Genomic DNA, 12,968 nt, shown 5'->3' on the forward strand with positions numbered 1-12,968 from the left:
AGAACAATCCATCAACAAAAACAATCCAGGGACTTCTGGTGGCCCCAGGAGAGAGAGGTACAAGACAATGTATGAGACCCAAGCATGTGCAAAAGACAATGCTCATTGCTCAAACGGTTGAATGCAGGCGAAGCCAGAATGCTGATCAAAACCTAAACTGCCTGGAACCAGACTATCTTAGAACTGCTTCACCCCTTATGAATCTCCCTGTGAACTTTGATTTTCACCTGAGACTCTTCTCCCTACCCCAAACCTGCCAGTGAATGTGCAGCTCAAATTTCTTCCCCGGGCTGAACGTATCTAAGTCTCTCCAAGAGGCAGCCTTTGTCTTGACTGTGGAAGTAAAATCTGTCTTCAGAACTGAAGCAGCACTTCTGGTTGGGAGGGGAAGGGAAAGAGGCTCCGCAGTTATAGATCCTGGCCCCGCTCAGCTGCAGCCTCCTCCTCCCTTGTAACAGTACCTTCCACCTTGCTTAAGCTCCAGTATCGGCTGGAGCCTCAGTGCCATCTTGCCCCTTCTCCCAATTATCTCACCACAGCTCAGGCACGGGACACAGGATGGCCACCGCAGTGCTGGTGCGCCTGTGCGTGGCAGAAGCAGAGGCCACAGATCCAGCCTTCAAGAAGAGCATCACAGCTTCCTCTGCCACAGCCGTGGTGAAAGGCAATGCGTTCCCTGGGGGGCCAGATGTGCCGTCCCTGTAGATCCTGCTGCCCAGATGGGATGGGATGGCCCCAAATTATGTTCCAGAACATCTTGTACTGCCCTTGCCTCCTCTTCCAGCTGCTAAACTTCCACCAACTTTAAACTTTTTTTGCGCTGCTTCCTGTTTTCCTTTATGCTTTGCTGCCAAGGAGGGAGTGTGCATTTTCAGCTCGTGTTCCCTTGCACTCCCTTACAGGCTAGTCCTAAATTATGCTACTGGACAAACCCCAATTTCTGCTATAATCAGTTGGACTACGAGGGGCTGGTTTTGCCAGTAACTCAGTTACTGGGCTTCCCACAACTGATACTGTAAACCGCCCTGTGATCCTCAGATGATGGGCAGTATAGAAATTAATAAAATAAATGAAATAAATGAATGAATGAATATACTCAGCTGCCCTCAATGTTCCATTGGTTATAGAAACAGGGAACTTTGTCAGGCCATTTTGGGTCTTTCTGTTTTTTACATACTGGTGGCAACACTTAAGTATACAAAACTCCATTTTTTTCTGGAGGTAACCTCATTTCATGCCTAGCATATGCAGAAGGCATTAGACTACAAAATTTGATGGTGGAAGGAGTAAAATTAAATGAAGATGGCATCAGAAACTACCCTTTAGAAAGAGACTCAATTCAAAGTTCTAGTTTTGAAATTTAAAGCTCTAAACTTGGCATCTGGGTACAGTGGTGCCCCGCAAGACGAACGCCTCGCAAGACGGAAAACCCGCTAGACGAAAGGGTTTTCCGTTTTGGAGGCGCTTCGCAAAACGAATTTCCCTATGGGGTTGCTTCGCAAGACGAAAAAATCTTGCGAGTCCCCTGCGGGTTTTTTTGCTTTCCCCCCCCCTTTCCTAAGCCGCTAAGCCACTTATCAGCTGATCCACTGATAAGCCGCTTAACAGCTGATCGCTAGAAGCCGCTAGACCGCTGTAGCGCTAATCCGCTAAGCTGTCAATGGGCTTGCTTCGCAAGACGAAAAAACCGCTAGACGAAGAGAATCGCGGAACGGATTCTTTTCGTCTTGCGAGGCACCACTGTATCTTAAGGATCTCTCATTCAAATATTCTCTCCCGTAGGTCCGTTTACCATCCACGGCTGAGGAATCAATGGTGAGCAGCTACTAGGAGCTAGCTCCTTTTTTTGTAAGGCCCCCACAATGCAAAATGACCTCCCAAAGTCCATCAAGCATGGATCTATTACTGTAAAGAATAAAACTTGAATAACTTCTCTGCTCCTAGTAGATGCCCACGGTATCTTCTTCGATCGTGGAACTTGGACCAAGGCCTTCAGATGTCAAAGAGACACCTGCTCAAAGAATTTAATTGATTGCTCTTTCCGTTTTATTATTTTAGCGCTATTCCTCTGTGCGATTGATATTTTGTGATACTGTGCGTGCGCATAAATTTCTAATTAATTCTTTTAAAAATAATGTTGAGTTGCATATCCCTCCCGCACAAAAGGTGGCTAAAGTTTAAAAAATGAGTTTATGCAATTAAAGATAAGATAAGAGGAGATTGAGAGGAGATGGGACAGTCATCTTCAAATATCTCAAGGGCTGTCACATAGAAGAAGAGGAGAAGAAGAGTTTGGATTTGATATCCCGCTTTATCACTACCCGAAGGAGTCTCAAAGCGGCTAACATTCTCCTTTCCCTTCCTCCCCCACAACAAACACTTTGTGAGGTGAGTGAGGCTGAGAGACTTCAAAGAAGTGTGACTAGCCCAAGGTCACCCAGCAGCTGCATGTGGAGGAGCAGAGACACGAACCCGGTTCACCAGATTACGAGTCTACCGCTCTTAACCACTACACCACACTGGCTTTCATAGAAGAGTGAACTTGTTTTCTCCTGCTCTGGAGGGTAGGACCTGAACCAATGGATTCAAGTTACAAGAAATGAGATTCCGACTACACACCAGGAAGAATTTTCTGATGATAAGAGCTGTTCAACAGTGGAACGGACTTCCTTCAGAAGGTGGTGGGCTCTCCTTCCTTGGAGGTTTTCAAGCAGAGGTTGGATGCTTTAGCGGAGATTTCTGCATTGCAGTGGGTTGGACGAGATGACCCTTGGGGTCCCTTCCAGCTCTCCAGTTCTATGATTCTATGAGACCTTGTTCACCTCCCTCTTCATTTAGTCAGTGAAACAGAATCGAGGCCTGAATAAGGTAATCATGATGAGTGTATTCTATTCCAACCTAAAGTGAGAAGCAATCCCTTTCCTAGTCAATGCATTTCTCGGCCTTATAGGGCTACTGCATCATCGGGCTGCAATTATGCCATACGCTGCCTATTGGCAAAAACAATTACACTTCGTACTGCTTGCTCTTGACAACTGGCAACTACCACCACACACTCTTGATAGAAAGAAATGAAGACTTCTTCTGAAGCACATACCAAAATGAGTCACCAAGGAATGACAGCTTAGTTGCTGATTAAAGCTGTTAAGAATGGAAGCTTAATTAATGCTTACTATACTTTTTGTACATTTTTTCTACACCTATATGCACATCTTCCTGCCAGCTGAGGATGAATCTTCATGCAGCAGACGAAGTACACTGGAATCCATGGCAGCTGGTGCTTTAGTGCATTTGCTAAGCTGTCCTGCAACAGACTAGAATGGACTATCCTCCTGCGAGACTCTTTATTTTGAAATGTACATCTCACCCTTTTGCTCAGAACAGTCACCCAAGGCAGAATTCCACCTATACAGGTTTTCTTCTGGACAAAATTCAAGCTGCACCTATAAAGTCTTAAATAATTTTGGCCTTGCACACCTCAGAAAATATCACTGCTGCCTGAAGCTACCACATCGCCCAAGAAACTACAGCAGGAGTGATGAACGACCAGTCTTGTGTGCCAGATACAGCCCAAAGCCTCCTTATCTTGGCACCACAGTCAGGCTTTTAAAAACCTACCATTGTTGTTTAAGTGAGAGGCAGCACTGGGAAAGTTGCAGCTGGGTAAGGAAGGGTTAAACTTTATCTCTGCATCTGCAACCGCCCTCTCCACCCTGCTCCACATTTAGGCTTTACATTTAGACCCCACTGCTTCATATTTAGGGGGGGGGGGACTCCTCTTGGCTTCAGTAGGAGGGTTTTAAAAAATCTGTAGTAGGAGCAGGGGAGAAGATGCAGCCCTGTATTAACTGTGCATGTCTGTGCATATGTTAAGATTGCATGTGCGTGTACACATTTAGTTGTGTGTAAGCAGCATGTGATAATGCCCGTGTCTGGCCCTGTCCACTTTGGATCTAGGTCAGGCCCCCAACAGCTTTCAACTGGGGCAATGTGGCCCTCAGTCAAAAAAACAGTTCCCCACCTCTGTGCAAAAGGTTGTGTACAGCGAAGGATTTGGTGGCCGCTCTCTAATCATGAAAAACCCTTCCTCTAGAGACCTTCCAAAACTCAAACATACGTCAGAAGGGTTGCTAAATCGGGATATTTTTATCAGCTGCAGTTAAACTGATAATGGTGGGTTAATACCACATGGGAAACTATGAAGGGAGGCGATGTATTTAGAAGTCACAAAAACAACATGTACACACAATACGAAATGGGTGGACACAAGCACAAAGAAGCAAACTTGAAAAGTCAGCGGATGAATCGAGAAAAGGTTACACTGTCCAAGCACAAGCCGAGAACAACTCCGTAATCTTACCCTTGCTTGGCATCAAAAGGCGCTTCTTCACGGGGCCTGGTAGAACACAGTGGACATAAAGATCAACAATCAGATTTGCATTATTTCACAAGCTTAATTTAAACAAATGACATGTTATCTGTGCAGGTGTTTGCTTGCTTTGTCAAAAAAAATTAACAGGATAGCACATCTAAGATAGAAGATATGGTTGTATGGTTGGGGGGGGGAAACGTTCAACAACTTCCACAATCTTAAAGGTAAAAGTAAAGGACCCCTGACAGTTAAGTCAGTCGCAAACGAATCTGGATTTGCAGCACTCATCTCACTTTACTGGCCAAGGGAGCCGATGTTTGTCTGCAGTTTTTCCGGGTCATGTGGCCAGCATGACTAAGCCGCTTCTGGCAAAACCAGACCAGCGCACAGAAACGCCATTTACCTTCCCGCCGGAGCGATACCTATTTATCTACTTGCACTCTGTCGTGCTTTCAAACTGCTAGTTGGGCAGGAGCAGGGACTGAGCAATGGGAGCTCACCCCATCGTGGGGATTTGAACCTCTGACCTTCCAATTGGCAAGCCGAAGAGGCTCAGGGGTTTAGACCACAGCACCACCTGCGTCCTTCCACATTCTTAAGTACAGTGGTACCTCGCAAGACGAATGCCTCGCAAGACGAAAAATGCGCAAGACGAAAGGGTTTTTCGTTTTTTGAGTTGCTTCGCAAGACGATTTTCCCTATGGGCTTGCTTCGCAAGACGAAAACGACTTGTGAGTTTGTTTCCTTTTTTCTTAAAACCGCTTGAAGAGGTGCAGTTGCGACTGACCATGCTTCGCAAGACGAAAAACCGTGCAAGACGAAAAGACTCGCGGAACGAATTAATTTCGTCTTGCGAGGCACCACTGTAACTGGAAATTTTGTGGTGAGAGTTGCAGAGGAGGGCGACCAAGAAGATCAAGGGTCTGTGAACCAAGCCTTATGAGGGACAGTTGAGGGAGTTGGGTCTGTTTAGCCTGGAAAAGAGGAGACTGGGAGGAGACAGGATAGCCATCTTCAAATATCTAGAGGGCTGTCACGTGGAAGATGGAGCAAGATTTCCTCCTGCTCTGGAGGGTATGATCCAAACCAGTGGCTTCAAGGTACAAGAAAGGAAATTCCAACTACACATCAGGAAAAACTTTCTGACAGTAAAAGCTATCTGACAGTGGAATGGTCTCCCTTGGGAGGGTGATGGACTCTCCTTCCTTGAAGGTTTTTAAGCAGAGGTTGGATGGTCATCTGTCAGGGATGCTTCAGCTGAGATTCCTGCGTTGCAGGGCGTTGTCAGTGTTTCCCAACCTTGGGCCTCCAGCTGTTTTTGAACTACAATTCCCATCATCCCTGACCACTGGTCTTGCTAGCTAGGGATGATGGGAGTTGTAGGCCAAAAACATCTGGAGGCCCAAGGTTGGGAAACACTGGATTAGATGACCCTCAGGGGTCCTATCCTAACAGGAAAGGACCCCTGAGGGTCATCTAATCCAGTGTCTCCCTGGCAGTATCCCAACATTTCCAACTCTACAATTCTGTGAAAAGAATTCAGCTGAATTTTGCTTCGCTATGCTATACTGATGTCAATCCTTTTAGCACATTCCATTGGATAGCTAACTTTTTCAACGAAGTTTTTAAGGAGTTTTTTATCCTAGTCTGTATTGGACTCGGACTTGATTTAATATAGGTTTTGGATGTTAAATAGTTTTGGGGTGTTTTAGCAATCAGTTTTATCAAGTGATTCATCAATCTATAAATCAATCAATCAATGTAACAAACTTACACATTAAAATTGCTATCCGTGGCATCTCCCCCCACCCCCCTGCTGCACGTCAGGGCAGAGTCCACTACAGTATTTCTCTTAGAACTATTGCAGATTACTTTCAAGCATTCGCAATGTTCAACACTAGTCAAACCTACAAAAAGTGTTCCGCGTATTACATACCTAAGGCCCCCTTTGGGTGTCTGGCCAAGCAATCCTGGCCACTCAAGCCTGTTTGGCCAGAGCATTCTCATGCATCTGCTCTGTAACACCTAAAAGCACCCACCAGCGAATAAGGGGAGGCACATTTATGTTTGTGTAAAGGAGTCAGTACTCCATGTTTTGTGGGACATTGTTCTAGACATAAGTTTCTTCCCACCTTCATATTTTGGTTAAGGCAAATTGTATATAGTTAAAAGCAACACATTTTTTCCAGCAGAGAAAAGGATTCTCAACTACTATCAGCACAATGAAGTCTAAATGTGCTGGGTGCTCGCTTTCTCCACACTACTAACCTTGTTTTTTCTCTGATGAATTAAACAATCCTAGGCTAGATTTTAAAGATCAGAAGCCATGATATTTAAGGGTGGATAAAACACAGGAGTTGTCCTATAGCTATTTCTATATATTCAAAAAGAGGAAAGCTCTAAAGCACTATCTGGCAATAGCAAATGGGAAGAACACGTTTTTCAAACAGAAAATAAGTTTTAAACAGTTCTGACAAAAGCAGTATTAGCAACACTGAAAATGAAAAGCCACCAAGACAATTAGTCCTGCAGACTTAAAAATTAACCTGCAAACACTGGCAACACGTTAGCACCAGAAAATACTTACCATCCATCCCATTTTGTTGTTCGTAGTTTCTTTTCCCCAAGATCGTTGGAGATCCATTGTTAATCACTGGCGTAAACTTAGCACAAGGCACACTGTTGAGGGAGCCAGACAAACTCTTAGCAGGATCAGGTTTCAGAGAGCAGGGGTGAGATTCTGTATGGTGAGAACAGCGTATTAGGAGCATATTACAAAGGACAGTGGCAGACTCCTTTGTTTAAACCCAACTCTGACCCAGTCATGAATAAAGCAGGAAGAAGAGGGGTGCCACATTTTTAAAAAAGAACAAAATATGTATGCAGGTGAGAGAGGCTGAATCAGGATTCAGACCCTACAGTTGCCTTAGAAGCAGCGCAGACACGTAGGCCAAGAAAGAGACATCCTCATGTGCAGATATTAAGGAGAGAAATAAAGCTTTTGAAAACAAGGGTGTCCTTCCAAGATCTGTGTTTCTTTGCCTGTGGTTCTCTCTCTCTCATTGTCACTTATATCCTTCAATTTGTATGATACAGTGGTGCCCCGCAAGACGAACGCCTCGCAAGACGAAAAACCCACTAGACGAAAGGGTTTTCCATTTTGGAGGCGCTTCGCAAAACGAATTTTTGCTTTGCAAGAAGAAAGCCCATAGGGAAATCTCCGGGGACCTCTTTTAAATGCTGGCGGTGGGGAGCAAAGCCTTCCCCCCCCCTCCGGCCTTCAGAAGAGGTCCAGGAAGGCCGGTGGGGGCCGAAAGGCTTTGCTCCCCACTGCCAGCATTTTTAAAGCGGTCCGGGATAGCAGGGAAGCGCTTCCCGCTATCCCGGACGGCTTTTGAAGGCAGGCGGGGGGGAGCAAAGACTTTTGCCCCCCGCCGGCCTTCAGAAGAGGACCTCTTCTGAAGGCGGGCGGGGGGCAAAAGTCTTTGCTCCCCCCCGCCTGCCTTCAAAAGCCGTCCGGGGGCTTTTAAATCGCGATTTAAAAAGCCCCCGGGAAGGCAGCGCTGCTTCTCCGCTCTCCCAGGAAGGCAGGCGGGGGGGAAGCAAAGACTTTCGCCCCCGCCGGCCTTCAGAAGAAGTCGGGGGACAGACTGTCCCCGGACCTGGTCTGAAGGCGGTTTCCATAGGAACGCATTAATTGATTTTCAATGCATTCCTATGGGAAACCGTGCTTCGCAAGACGAAAAACTCGCAAGACGAAAAGACTTGCGGAACGAATTAATTTCGTCTTGCGAGGCACCACTGTATTTATATCCTCACATTCTGTTCCATCTATCATGAGCAAGAAAAAGCATCAACCCAGGGAACATTCAAACAAGGGCTGCTGGCTTAGTGACTGGGATCAATAGTGGTAAGGTGCAATCTATATATTATGGGCATCCCATGACTTTCTCCCATACAGTACAAGCGAAATGTCGTTTATTCCTATGGAGAAAATTAAAGTTAGGGCCAATGTTGTGGTGTGGGCAGAATTAGCTGGTGGAACAGAGTTAGTAGCATGGGAAGGGACACTGGGTTAACCCTCTTCTGCCTGTCAAATATGGCACTTTTTGCTAGCGAATAATATTATACTTGAAGTCACCAAAATGCATGTATAGGAGTCAGCAGTCTATTTACCTAGATACCGAAGTACTGCTTCTAAAGGTTTTCTGACAACATGTTTTAATAGCAACAAATCTTCTGAAGCTTCTGGTAAACGAGATGCACCTGAAGACAATATTGGAACAAATAAGACTTCATTTACATGCCAACAAAAAAACCTAACAGACAGCCTTCTTGACACCAAAGCCAGAGTTTTCTGAAGCATTTCAATGTAAAGGAAATCCACAAAAGGAATGCACAAAAAATAATATTTAATACAAATTAGGCCTGAATCACAATGTTGGGAGTATATTCCCAGCCCTTAACAAAAGTACTCTTGCCCAGCTTGCAATGTACTTTTAGAAGAAGAAGAAGAGGAGTTTGGATTTGATATCCCGCTTTATCACTACCCGAAGAAGTCTCAAAGCGGCTTACATTCTCCTTTCCCTTCCTGCCCCACAACAAACACTCTGTGAGGTGAGTGGGGCTGAGAGACTTCAGAGAAGTGTGACTGGCCCAAGGTCACCCAGCAGCTGCAGGTGGAGGAGCGGGGAATCGAACCCGGTTCCCCAGATTACGAGTCCACCGCTCTTAACCACTACACCACACTGGCTCTCTGCAGGCTTGGTGAGGACAAACTGAGGGTTTTCTTCACCCACCCCCCGATCTTTCACTGCTGTGAAACACGGCTGCCAGCGCCAATTGTGAGCATATGATAGCATTATAACGGTTTGACAAGCTATTTTACTCTCTCCCCCATTTTTCTTCCTTCTTTTTTTAAAAAAAGTAATATTTATTAAAGTTTTAAGGGGTACAAAAAGAAAAAAGACCAAATTAAGCAAAAACAAAACAACACATCACAATAAGGAGAAAGGGGGGGGGGAAACAAAAAATAGAAACAATTAAAAACACCACGAACATTCCCATAACTTATCTTTCATTTGATTGTTTCCTTGACCTCCTCACACCTCCCTTTTTTGTGTTCCAGCTCGGTTAGCTATTTCAGCAAATCCTTTCCATCTTTCCCAGTTTTTGTCCTATAATTTATCTTGATATAATCTAACTTTACTTTCCCTCCTTTCACCAATTAACAGTCTATTTTTACTTAATCCTTTATAACATTTCTGCTAAAACCACATAACTTCATTCCAACATCCTTCTAACATTCATTAATTTTACAATGTTTCTGTAAATAATCTTTAAATTTCTTCCAATCTTCTTCCACCGACCCCATTTTTCTTCCTTCTGCTACCCCAGTTGCTCTCAACCATAGAGAGGTCAAGTAAGTCAGAGAGTTTGCCTGATTTCTTTAGATCCCATTTCCCTCAACTCAACTCAACTCCTACCACAATTCTGATAGCATAAGCTCTTGTCAGGCGTGTAAGCTGACATCATGCAATTATGAAGAGAAAGACTCACATTCAGCTTTGATTGCTCCACTGTTGATAGGCATATGAGGGTGCCGTGCCGCGTGCCACGGACGCAAGATGTCCCTGCATAATCGTCTGGCCAGCCTGGTCAGCTTTGTAGTATGGAGATAGAAAGCTTGTCGCGTTTTCATGGCAAACTTGGGGCTCCCATTGTTCCTTAAGGGTCCACTGTGAGGACTCTGGGAAAAGGAAAATTTGTGAGGAGGAACCTTGGTTCACCTTAGACCTTGCCTCATCTTTTTGTTTTTGGCCTAAGGAACCACAGTGGTGAACTGCGGATTGATTTACTAACTGAATATGGTGAATGTGCCTACCAAATTGTTTCGATTTGGCCCCGGCCGTTCTCCATCTAGCCGTGTTGGCATTTTCAAGCCTCCGTATTTCTTCCAGTAGGTCCAGCAAGATGCACACAGACGACATTGCATGTTCGGGGGACCCCAAGAATACCACTGGTGAGATTGCGTCACTGGGAACAGCAAAAGCAAATATCAATTAGGACTCCTTTGCATGCCATATCTGTTGAGACTCTTGGCCACTGCCAAAGATAAACAACCTAGCTTTCCAATATATGACAGCAACTTGCTTTTACAGTACAGTGGTACCTCAGGTTAAGTACTTTATTCATTCCGGAGGTCCCTACTTAACCTGAAACTGTTCTTAACCTGAAGCACCACTTTAGCTAATGGGGCCTCCTGCTGCCGCCGCGCCGCCGGAGCACAATTTCTGTTCTCATCCTGAAGCAAAGTTCTTAACCTGAAGCACTATTTCTGGGTTAGTGGAGTCTGTAACCTGAAGCGTATGTAACCTGAAGTGTATGTAACCTGAGGTACCACTGTATATGGCAATAAAGGCTCACTTTTGTGTTATAATAGGAAAAGTACTTTGCCATGTTCAGAAACATGCTAAAATCTAAATTTTAATAGCACATTTAGAAAATGATACGTTTAAGCTTGTTCTGGAAATGGGGATCAGTTTCTGCAAGTGTTTTTGCTCAATCTGTGCCATCTGCATCTTTCCTGGGTTGACTAGCAATACTCCTCCCCCCCATACCTGCAGGACAAACTGCATTGGTCTTCAGAAGGCTCTTCCCAGCGCCGAGGGCCTTCTGGCGGTTCCCTCGTTGCAAGAAGTGAGGTTACAGGGAACTAGGCAGAGGGCCTTCTTAGTAGTGGCGCCCGCCCTGTGGAACGCCCTCCCATCAGACGTCAAGGAAATAAGCAGCTATCCTATTTTCAAAAGACATCTGAAGGCAGCCCTGTTTATGGAAGTTTTTAATATTTAATGCTGTACTGTTTTTAACACTTGATTGGGAGCCGCCCAGAGTGACTGGGGAAACTCAGGCAGATGGGCAGGGTAGAAATGATTTACTATTATTATTATTATTATTATTATTATTATTATTCCCACGGCTACATGGAAAGCTGGGCAGACTTTGTGGCACTGCGTTGTGTAGCTGCAGCAGTCTAGCAAATAAATTTATGGCTCAATCTTCTACGAAAACTAGAAGAACCAGTCAAGACCAGTAAACACACAGCTTCATTATGTGAAACAAAGAACAATGTTTTCTGCAGTGCTTCCTTTTTAATAACAAAAAAGGATTACTGACTTTCAAAACAAGAAGTGAGAAAGTGCGGTCTCCATAGTACTGCCCTATTTTTAGCATAATGCTCTGGAAGATTACCTTCTTAGCACTACTCGCCTTGTGAGTTTACTCAGCAAACTGGTATATATAAAGAGATTAGAAGCTATTTCATAGTACTGGCGAGATAAGAAAAGAAGGTGAGCAACCATCCCATTAATAATTATTTGCAAGATAATTGCACCAATTTTATGATTTGAAGGCAATGTTCACTGTGGAGTCGTGGCACCACCGTCTGGAAGGTGTGTGCTGGGATAAATCAGTATTACTTCTAAAGGCGCATCTATCACCTCAGATTATTATCAATGAAGCAAATAATTCAGCAGTGACACAATGGGTGTGGTTTTGGCTGTGGTTTTTTTTAAACCTGGACTAGCTGCTCTATGATTGGGACACAGGTGGCGCTGTGGGTTAAAGCCTCAGCGCCTAGGACTTGCCGATCGAAAGGTCGGCGGTTCGAATCCCTGCGGCGGGGTGCGCTCCCGTTGCTCGGTCCCAGCGCCTGCCAACCTAGCAGTTCGAAAGCACCTCCGGGTGCAAGTAGATAAATAGGGACCGCTTACTGGCGGGAAGGTAAACGGCGTTTCCGTGTGCGGCTCTGGCTCGCCAGAGCAGCGATGTCACGCTGGCCATGTGACCCGGAAGTGTCTCCGGACAGCGCTGGCCCCTGGCCTCTTAAGTGAGATGGGCGCACAACCCCAGAGTCTGTCAAGACTGGCCCGTACGGGCAGGGGTACCTTTACCTTTACCTAGCTGCTCTATGACAAGAGTGAGCATTTGAGAGCATTAGAGATGGGATACTTTTCCTTTCTTTTTAAAATCCACCCCATGGTATAAAATGGGACGATGGGCTGGGAAATGTTTCAGTGTCTAGCCTGGGCAATGGAGTAAGGAACCCTGACCTGAGAATCTCATGTACAGAGGTCAAAAGCCTGCTATAGCTCCTCAGCAAAAGGGAGTGAGAAAGGGGAGCAGAAGGATTCTTCACGAAACAAAAGCAGGAGTATTGTGCTTGTTTGTCAAGTTAAACATTGTTTGAACTGTCTGTCCACTCCTGACCCAATTTTGACCAAGCCCTACTGATTTAGAATATGTATTCCCCAGTGGGCACTTTGTGATCCACTCTAGGTTAAGAAATACATATAAATGAAACTAAACAAGTTAAGAAATTATGCCAAATTATGCCAAAGCTTTGCTCCTAAGTAACACCTCCTTTTCATTCAGTATCCTCTCATTATCAATAGCTTGATAGTATTCTGTCATACTAATGGGACACGGGTGGCGCTGTGGGTTAAACCACAGAGCCTAGGACTTGCCGATCAGAAGGTCGGCGGTTCGAATCCCCGCAACGGGGTGAGCTCCCGTTGTTCGGTCCCAGCTCTTGCCA

General features: G+C 45.2%; 1 protein-coding gene and 1 long non-coding RNA gene across 6 annotated transcripts in view; one reads left to right on the forward strand and one right to left on the reverse strand.

Annotated features, from left to right (window-relative positions):
- The window catches only part of LOC309373641, a 102,523-nt gene that overhangs the window by 36,479 nt on the left and 53,076 nt on the right, over positions 1-12,968 (forward strand). The window lies entirely within an intron of this gene.
- Positions 1-12,968, reverse strand: part of MTA1 (metastasis associated 1) — a 72,777-nt gene that overhangs the window by 15,107 nt on the left and 44,702 nt on the right. For 4 of the 5 annotated variants that reach the window (XR_014170071.1, XM_081917813.1, XM_081917814.1 and 1 more), the window contains 5 exons: positions 10,257-10,408; positions 9,932-10,121; positions 8,549-8,638; positions 6,960-7,112; positions 4,361-4,396 (listed from right to left, as the gene is read on the reverse strand). Coding sequence is in view for 4 of the 5 variants with exons in the window: in XM_081917813.1 (XP_081773939.1) it covers positions 4,361-4,396; positions 6,960-7,112; positions 8,549-8,638; positions 9,932-10,121; positions 10,257-10,408 (621 nt within the window). In the remaining variant the exon portion in view is untranslated. The remainder of the gene's footprint in view (positions 1-4,360; positions 4,397-6,959; positions 7,113-8,548; positions 8,639-9,931; positions 10,122-10,256; positions 10,409-12,968) is intronic. The other variant, XM_081917816.1, reaches the window with a different exon arrangement.

The sequence above is a fragment of the Podarcis melisellensis genome (assembly GCF_964234715.1).
Source record: "Podarcis melisellensis genome assembly, chromosome: 7".
NCBI classification, from domain to species: Eukaryota; Metazoa; Chordata; class Lepidosauria; order Squamata; family Lacertidae; genus Podarcis; species Podarcis melisellensis.